At 39.7% G+C, this 10,415-nt stretch overlaps 1 protein-coding gene across 1 annotated transcript; it reads right to left on the bottom strand.

Moving 5' to 3' along the window:
* pax4 (paired box 4) lies at positions 1 to 7,735 on the bottom strand. Its single transcript, XM_084161754.1, is given in 6 exon segments — positions 1 to 3,806; positions 4,061 to 4,229; positions 4,233 to 4,238; positions 4,242 to 4,403; positions 4,512 to 4,727; positions 4,955 to 7,735. Coding segments are annotated over 6 exon segments (774 nt in total). The 5' UTR covers positions 5,057 to 7,735; the 3' UTR covers positions 1 to 3,687.
* Between the last annotated feature and the right edge of the window lie 2,680 nt (positions 7,736 to 10,415).

Raw genomic sequence — 10,415 nt, 5'->3', positions numbered from 1 at the left:
TCTGTAGCCCAACACTTCTGTTCCTCCTGTACCTGTAGGTGAGGTAGTACATTCATTCACTATTCACATTGTGTTTTATAGGTACATCTCTGAAATGGTTAAAGCAGGGTTGGCCAATTCTCCTGGAGATCTAGTGAATGTGCAGGATTTTGCTTCGGCCCTGCTCTAACACACCTGATTTAGCTAAGTTCTCTTTGAGAAACTGAGCAGTTGATTTGTGGAGTTGAGTGTGTTAGGGCAGGGCTGGAGCAAAAACCTGCATGGTAAGTGGCTCTCCAGGAGAAGGGCTTTGCCCCACTCTTAAAAAAAACCATCATAAAAGCTTAATCACCTCTCTCTATTGTAGTAGCTGGACCATATCTCTGGGAGATTTCTGAGCATGAAGTGTCAAACTGTACTCCCAAACCCTCCCTCTGCCTCCAGTGTGTCTAAACACAGTTGTAATGACACCACAAACAAGATAAACATAGCATTTTGTTAGTCAGCTGGTAACTTGCTACAAGGTTAATAATACTTAATTGCACATGAATAGTATCAATTGCAGTGGTATATACTCAATTTTCATAACAACATGGTGTCAGGGGGCTTAGCTTGTTTATGTACCTGTTGAGTCATTGAGTTGGTTGTTCTCATCGAATTCACTGAAGGGAAATCTTTGTTCTTTTGGTTCATCAGAATTGAAGCTTTAAAAAGAAAAGTGAACTGTTATTCTTTCTTTCTTTCTTTCTTTCTTTCTTTCTTTCTTTCTTTCTTTCTTTCTTTCTTTCTTTCTTTCTTTCTTTCTTTCTTTCTTTCTTTCTTTCTTTCTTTCTTTCTTTCTTTCTCTCTCTCAAGATGCTATAGACCACCAAGTGCTAACAGTCAGTATCTGGATAACATGTGTGAAATGCTTGTCAATGTATGTGATATCAACAGAGAGGTATATTTTCTGGGTTATTTAAATATTGACTGAAAAAGCTTCAAACTGTAACCAGTGCCTGCAACCTGGTTCAGATTATCAGTCAACCTACCAGGGTAGTTACAAACAGCACAGGAATGAAATCATCACATTTATTGATCACATCTTTACTAATGCTGCAGAAATTTGCTTTAAAGCAGTATTCAAATCCATCAGATGTAGAGATCACAATATAGTAGCCATATCTAGGAAAACCAAAGTTCCGAAGGCTGGGCCTAATATAGTGTATAATAGGTTTTGTAGTGATTCCTATGTTGTTGATGTAAATAATATTTGTTGGTCTGTTGTGTGTAATGAGGATCAACCAGACGCTGCACTTGACACATTTATGAAATGTCTTATTCCAGTTACTAATAAGCATGCACCCATTAAGAAAATGACTGTAAAAACTGTTAAATTGATGAGGAATTGAAAAATTGTATGAATGAGGCAAAAGGAATGCAAAATAAGTCTGGCTGCACAACCGATTGGCAAACGTACTACAAAATTGAGAAATCATGTGACTAAACAGAATAAAAAGAAGAAGAAACTACACTATGAAACAAAGATAAATTATATAAAGAATGATAGCAAAAAGCTTTGGAGCACCTTAAATTACATTTTGGCCAAAAAAGCAAACTCCGCTCCATCACTCATTGAATCAGATGGCTCATTCATCACAAAACCCACTGATATTGTCAATTACTTTAATGATTTTTTCATTGGCAAGATTAGCAAACTTAGGCATGACATTCCAGCAACAAACGCTGATACTACACATCCAAGTATAAATTATGAAAGACAAGCTTTGTAATTTTCAATTCCGTAAAGTGGGTGTGGAAGAGGTGAAAAAAGTATTGTTGTCTATCAACAATGACAAGCCACCGGGGTCTAACAACTTGGATGGAAAATTACTGAGGATAATAGCGGATGATATTGCCACTCCTATTTGCCATATCTTCAATCTAAGCCTACTAGAAAGTGTGTGCCGTCAGGCCTGTAGGGAAGCTAAAGTCATTCCGCTACCTAAGAAGAGTAAAGCCCTCTTTACTGGCTCAAATAGCCGAACAATCAACCTGTTACCAACCCTTAGCAAACTTTTTTTTTTTAATTGTGTTTGACCAGATTCAAAGCTATTTTACTGTAAACAAATTGACAACAGACTTTCAGCATGCTTATAGGGAAGGACATTTGACAAGCACTTACATAAATGACTGATGATTGGCTGAGAGAAATTGATGATAAAAAGATTGTGGGACCTGTTTTGTTAGACTTCAGTGCGGCTTTTGACGTTATCGATCATAGTCTGCTGATGGAAAAACGTGTGTTATGGCTTTACACCCCTGCTATATTGTGGATAAAGAGTTACCTGTCTAACAGAACACAGAGGGTGTTCTTTAATGAAAGTGTCTCCAACATAATCCAGGTAGAATCAGGAATTCCCCAGGGCAGCTGTTCAGGCCCCTTCCTTTTTTCAATCTTTACTAATGACATGCCACTGGCTTTGAGTAAAGCCTATGTATGCAGATAACTCAACACTACACACGTCAGCTACTACAGTGAGTGAAATCACTGCAACACTTAACAAAGAGATGTAGTTCGTTTCAGAATAGGTGGCAAGGAATAAGTTAGTCCTAAGTATTTCAAAAACTAAAAGCATTGTATTTGGGACAAATCATTCACTAAACCCTAAACCTCAACTAAATATTGTAATTTAGAATGTGGAAATTGAGCAAGTTGAGGTGACTAAACTGCTTGGAGTAACCCTGGATTGGAAACTGTCATGGTCAAAACATGTTGATACAACAGTAGCTAAGATGGGGAGAAGTCTATCCATAATAAAGTGCTGCTCTGCCTTTTTAACAACACTATCAACAAGGCAGGTCCTACAGGCCCTAGTTTTGTCGCACTTGGACTACTGTTCAGTCATGTGGTCATGTGCCACAAAGAGGGACCTCGGAAAATTACAATTGGCTCAGAACACGGCTGTCCCTTAAATGTACACGGAGAGCTAACATTAATAATAACATGGTTAAAAGTGGAGGAGAGATTGACTTCATCACCACTTGTTTTTGTAAGAAGTGTATGACATGCTGAATGCACCGAGGTGTCTGTTTAAACTACTAGCACACAGCTCGTACACCCATTCATACCCCACAAGACATGCCACCAGAGGTCTCTTCACAATCCCCAAGTCCAGAACAGACTATGGGAGGCGCACAGTACTACATAGAGCCATGGCTACATGGAACTCTATTCCACATCAGGTAACTGATGCAAGCAGTAGAATCAGATTTTTTTTTAACAATAATAATACACCTTATGGAACAGTGGGGACTGTGAAGATACACACACACAGGCACAGACACACATACACATGATAAGACGCGCACTCTACACACACGTACACATGGATTTTGTATTGTAGATATGTGGTAGTAGAGTAGTGGCTTGAGGGAACACACTTAATGTGTTGTGAAAAGTGTTATTACATGTAATGTAATATTTTTAATTGTATATAACTGCCTTAATGTTGCTGGACCCCAGGAAGAGTAACTGTTGCCTTGGCAGCAGCTAATGGGGATCCTTAATAAATACAAATACACACACTCACTATGTGCTCCGTGGACACTGCTCTTATGCTTGGCTTCCCGCCTCCATTTTGCCCTTCGGTTTGAGAACCACACCTTCAAAGGGGAATGGCAATTATAACAGATGTAGCTCAGTATTACAGGTAATTTTACAGGAAATTACATAGGTTGTATGCATAGTTTGTGCCGTGTTACCTTGATGGTGTCCTCTGGAAGTTGGATCTCAGATGCCAGTTTTTCCCTGGTGAACATGTCTGCGTAGTGGCTCCGTGTGAATTCTGTTCAGTTTGGGAGGGAAAAAATGGATGAAAGAGCATTCAAAGCTCAGCTTGAAATGATAACAGATTTTCCAACTGCTCTAAAACAAGCCTTGGTGAAATAGGAATAAGTCTAATCAAACTAAGTCGTTGTAGCCTAATCTTTCGTGCATCCACTCCACATTTATAAATACATAGCCTAAATGGACCTAAACAGTTGTCGAAGTAAAGGTAGGACATTGTTCTGTCTAAAGTGGACTACTGTATAGGCCTACCTTGCTCTAATACTCTGCACTGCTCCAGGGTGAAGGTGGTGCGGTTGCGATGCTGGGGCCCTGGAGGCTCCTTCACCTCAACTGTCTCCATCTCCTCCCTCTCCTTCACTACTAACTGCGTTGGGGTCTCCACTGGAAGACCTGGAATGCATACAAGTAGGCTATATGGCTATGTTTTTCAAACTGTGCACAGTGTATGTGGCCTAAATGTGTGTATTTCTCCCAGTTCAAGATTTAGGATGTGTAGCCTACCTGGGTATCTGGGGTGGTGCGTAGAAATCTCCACTCTCAACATCGCAGAGTCGAGTTGAATCTTCCTGAGAATTCGGTTTACAGAGGACACCTTTTGACAAGGATTAAATCATTCTTAAATTAATAGAAAAATATAACTATTTCCCTCCCAGTTGTACACACGTTGTATCATTCTGGTGTAGCTTGTGATTTCACTTACACTGGGAACTTTGGCCGACTTACAGATTCTTTCGGCCGCGAGCTTTTTTCTGATTTCCCAGGCGAATATTGTTGGGTTTTCCGTCTTGCATTCGATTATTTTCGAGATGACTTCGGGGGTGAGGAGTCGAGGTCTACTTCCTCCGGTCGCCTTCGGGTCCAGGAGGCCAGTTTTGTGGTACCTGCTCAGGATCTTGCTGACGCAGCCATTTGACACCTGCCAGAGCGGAGTGCGCATTTGGGATTTCATGAATTGACGCACGACTCATATCCACCATCTAAGCACAATAACAGAAGTACTACTAGATCATTGAAAGCACACAATTTTACAACTATTTAATGGATTAAATTAAATGTATAATCAAATAAAATGAGGCTTTTCATGTATCGAATGGTATCGAATAGCGCGCAAATCGGAGCTCCTATAAGCCTGCTGATGCGCACCTGCAGAATTCTGGAGATCTCGCATGGGCGCACTCCTTCCGATGCCAGTTCGATCATCTTCCTCCTTTTATAAGCTGGAAGCGGCCTGCCGTTCAGAAACATCCCACCAAGCTGATTTACACACCCGCTTCCTTAGAATATAACAGAATAAAATAGCTTTTATAAGACTTAAACCTATTTTACCGCTTTATGCATCAGCATTTTTCTTTGAATATTGTTGGAAAAAATGTCTCCACTCAATTCAATGGTATTAATAATCTTCTAACACATTACAATTAGTCCTTCGTTTGAATATAGGCCTACCTTCGTTTGACAGGTCCACATTCGTTCCGCACATGTCAACTGGTTCGTCAGAGCCTTATCAAATGAAACAATAAGATCATCCCTGTATAATTCACAGTGCTGATTTTCCTTTGATTTGATAAAAAAGAGAATAAACTGTTATATGAGGAACTTCATCCCCAAAAGCTGGCCAGTGCACTGACCTGATTGTAAAGTGCGTAAAACACCTCACCTGTAAAATGTAAATATTCCGAGTCTGAGGGGATGCCAATTCACACCTGTCTGTTGCACAGGTCGCCACTGACAGGAATCACGTGTGACTTCACAAATATATAGCCTATCAGCCTTTTCTAGATGACGTAGCGGTCTGATAGGAGAAATGTCAATATTGCATGTATGCCTACTTTTCCTGACTCTCAAGTAACCTAGTCTATTCAGACTCGATTGTCTGGAAATCAACCTGCGAACCACAATATTTGACCACACAAATTATAGGATAAAAATATGGATGACCCTTTCTTATAAAGTGCCAATGTGAAATTTGTTTTCAATGTGGGGTCACAATTATTTCCCAAGATATTTGTAAAAAAAAAAAAAAAAAAAAAGTATATTATTATGGTGTTAACTAGACCTAGTAAAACAGCTTTTGTAATTGTGAACTTGAAGCAGAAGAATGCGAGACCATATCATAAACTGTAAGGTCAACAGGAGCAATTCTATCTCACATGCAGTGAATTTACAGTGGACTATAGGTTTACATCTAAATGGGTTTCAAGGCTAGTCCGTTAGGCTATTCAATTCCGTATTAATTATTTGGTTAGGTACATAATATAAGGGAATAGGAAGTTCGCATCCACTGCTCTCTCTAGACAATTATGCGCATAAGCACAAGGTATTCTTATATATACAGTACTACATCCTGAAGATGGACCATATGCTACGTCAAGATTCGACTTTTGTATGCTACATTAACAAAAAAAATTCTGTTGGGCTACTGAAGATACTCATTTTGGTCTTTCAAAGTCGAATTTCACACAATGTGACACCAAAGGTAAGTTAATTCCATTTACTGTATTTCATCTCCAAGCGACACGTCTCGGGTCACGTGACTTGAGCATCCTTTCCGAGGTAAGTGTTTTAGATTAGTCCCATCGAGTCTCCTTTTTTTAAAGCTAACATTTGAAAATCTGTCCCGATGTCGACTGCCATATGGTAAAGTGCTTTTGATAAATCATAAATCCATCATCCAGACTCTTTTATTACATTTTCTTTCAAGCATGAACAAATAGTCGGATAGGGCGAATGTGGGGGGACCAATTGGGACCTTCATTTAGAAAAAAAGGACGAGGAAAACCCTCGCAGATGTCTCTTGACCAGCCAGCAGATAAAATGCGTTGTAAACGTTTCAAAGGAAATATTTGACTAGCAAATATTAGCAAATGTGAAACCACACAAGGCTCGTCTTTTGGTCCTGTTTAATGACTAATTGGGCATCATTAGCTAGGTCCACACAGATCGAAGTGCCACCGAAATAAAGGGTGGATTTTAAAATGCCATATGGTCCAAATTATATATTAACCCACGAGTTAGCGCACGGTTATATTTTCTGTACAGGATGCATTGTATATAGCTGATAAACAGCTCTGGACACCATGGTCTCCTTGCCAACAGACAGAGAAGACAAATAACATACTTATTTATTACTGCACAGAGTTCATGCCCCGATTGATTTTGAGTACTTTATTGCATATTCTGTGTGTACAACCCAAGGTTAATAAAACAGTCACGCTGCGGGCACGGAAATGGTTAAACATTCTTGGTGCGTAAATGTTCGCTGGGCTCACCAAAGGCGTCGGCTAACCATTTCGGCCTAGGGAAGAATTAAAAACATAGATCGACCATATCTCAATGACAAACAACATTGTATTTGGTTCCATCGACGTGCATTTTTGCTTTCTTGTGTTCCTAGGTGTAGAGAAACATTAACATTTTACCCGCGTAAAAGGGTACCATAAACCTATCCAAAGCGCACCGAGCTCCCTCATGCGTCACAACGTGGGGTCATATAGCCTCCATTCTAGCGCATTTCTGCACACTGAAATATGACAAGAATCAATTTACCCTCACTTGGAAGGACTGCTCAAATTGAATGTGTAATTCGATAAACATCAGCACAAAAGCACATTTGTTGGTTTCCATGGTAGCCAACATCTGACAGCGTTGAGCCCCAAATAATGCTTATTTAAGATGTAGCCTATCGATTTATGTGAACAAGACCGTGTGTCTGAGACGACATCATTGTATAGTTCAAATGCCAGTATGACTGAATCATGTGATCTGATTTGTGTGCCCTACATTTGCTATAGAACATATTGACCCTATATATTCTATATATTGCTGATGTATTATGAAGTTATTGTAATTCTTTGTTTGTAATATTATACTTGTTTTACTGAGAGGGCAGGCAACATGAGTTTGATTGTGGATGGTTCTGTGAAATGATTAGAAAAATAAAAAATAAAAATAAACTCTTGGAACTTGTAAATGTGGCCCTTGTCAAAGTCAATAAAAAAACTCGTTTAAATTCACGAGTTTAAGGACCAGACATCGAAATGGGTTTAGAATATTTAATTGAGGAAATGGAATGGATGTGAGAATGGACCGGATGAAGCCAAGGGCTGCAGGTGAAGGATCCAGGGGATGGACTCTGTAGAGTTTGGCGTGGAGTCTCAGTTAGACGTCATCGTCAGGCCGTGGTAGATAGGCTGCTGTGGTGATGCCAATCCCCCCCAGGATATCTTTGGAAGAACATAATATATACTAGATAGAAGGTGTTGAAGGTGAGGAAGGCAAAACTTGATAAGGCTAGCAAGGCAATGTGGTGCAACAGAGATGCACTGCAGAATGAAGAGGAGGAATGTTAGTTCGGTCAGGTTTAAAGGGAAACTTTTTCAACTTCGCATTCATCATTTCCAGCACCACACCAACATCAACATATGTGAAAATGGTGCATTTCTATGTTTTGTAGTTAATTAGATATAGGATGAGAAGTGTTTCCAATGACATCATCGGTGTGCATTGTGTGATTTTGATCAATTGTGAGTACGCATTGCCTACTAATTGCTACTAATTGGTTGATGATGTCATTGGAAACACTTATCTTTCTCTATATTTCTTACTACAAAACATTAAAAAAATACCATTTTCACATATGCTGATGTTGGGGTGGTGCTGGAGATGATGATATGAAGTAAAAAAAACTGGTGAAATGTCCCTTTAAGTAGAGGGTTCAGGTGTGGAGGCTGATTAGCTATGAGTTGCAGCTGATGCTTGTTGAGTTGCTAGGGAGCTGCGTTCAAGGCTAGTTAAAGTGGTTGCATTCAAGTCTGGTCCTCTATCCTGAATTCTTGTTGATTCTTAACACCATTAAGTGTATGAGCGTGGTTTGAGTCTGGATTGCTACAATGCGACCCAAGTTGTTATAATAGCAGAAGCACACACTGCATGCCACACATAAGCTTGAAAAGACTTTCCACATAAAAAATGTATGCACTCACTAACTGTAAGTCGCTCTGGATAAGAGCGTCTGCTAAATGTGTCTGAAAATGACAAAAATGTAAAGGTAATAATATTAATATCATCATCATGTCAGGCACAAAGGCACTTCATCCATCATATTCATACAATCAATTATAGCTTACACTAAACTAACGTGTCATAAAAAAAAATGTGTAACCAACATTGCATTGCATTCACATCATCGACAGTCGCAAGCTGTTAACAATTAAATTAATTACCCCCATTGGAGAACACATTATACAACTGCTGGGCAGTGTATGTCAGCTTTAACCCAATGAGCCAAAAGCCAAATTCTTCATTTATTACAGTACAGTAATATCAATATTGACTGAGAAAGAGAAAGTGAGTGAATGAGCACACCATTTGGTTGTGACAGGAAGCAAACTTGTTAGTCGTATCCTGTTTGCTTGACATGTTGACCAATGAGCTAAGATAAGGCGGGGATTTGCCTAGCAGTGATTTATAGATGACCTGGAGCCAGTGGGTTTGGCGACGAATATGTAGTGAGGGCCAGCCAACGAGAGCGTACAGGTCACAATGGTGGGTAGTATATGGGGCTTTGGTGACAAAACGGATGGCACTGTGATAGACTACATCCAATTTGCTGAGTAGAGTGTTGGAAGCTATTTTGTAAATGACATCGCCGAAGTCAAGGATCGGTAGGATAGTCAGAGCCGTCCTCCCCTCAGCAGCCTCCACTGACTCTCAAGTGATATAAGAGAGTGTACAATCACGCTACATGGGAGAAATAGAATGCAATGAATTAACCTGGATAAAGTGTGGTTGGCATGGCTTTGTTATATACTGTAATACATTCTATTGCTAAGACTGTACAAGGCAACTTTCCAATGCACCAATCATGGACAGCCCAGGCCAGTGTCTCTAGCCCTGTCTATAACTGCCATTAACATGCGTCCTTCGTCCTGATCTTGTCCTGATCTTGACCTGATCTTGTGATGTTAAGACTAATGGGAGTGGCTTGTTTGAATAATTAATACAAAGCATCATGGGTATATCATTTAAAATGGGTGTTATTTAGCTACAACATAGAGAATGATCGAGGCCTCTTGTGGAGCAGAGACCCAGGAACAGAGAAGAAACCAGACGAGGAATCAGTGGTTAAGGATAAACATAATACTTTACTGAGAAACGGCAACCGAAGGATCACAGTAACACGGGAAACACAACAAATACTAAGTCTCGAAAACTCACTCAGGAGACAAACGCACACGGCAAAAAATTTAAGCTTCTGCAAAGGACAACAGAAAACACACCTCTCTTAACAGGGAAATCATCATGAGTAATAGTACCTGAGTGTTGGTAATGTCTCGAGGACGGTCTCTGCCGCTTTCTGGTGACAGGTGGAACCATGACACAATAGCCATCACTAGTCATGAGTGTTATATAAAGCTATTATGTATTGAAATATAAGCAATGCCATGCAATACCTATTGACATTGGGCAATTTCTACAAGAACATTTAAATATGACTAATATAAGAAATTGTTAGCTTTGATTGTCTGGTCATAAATCTTCTATCTAGATTTGAAAATGTGTACATTGTTGTTTTTAGCAATTTATGTACTCAAGCAATGATATC

The sequence above is a fragment of the Coregonus lavaretus genome, assembly GCF_964263955.1.
Source record: "Coregonus lavaretus genome assembly, chromosome: 5".
NCBI lineage: Eukaryota > Metazoa > Chordata > Actinopteri > Salmoniformes > Salmonidae > Coregonus > Coregonus lavaretus.
Note: the sequence above shows the minus strand (reverse complement) of the source record. Positions and strands in the feature narration are given on the sequence as shown.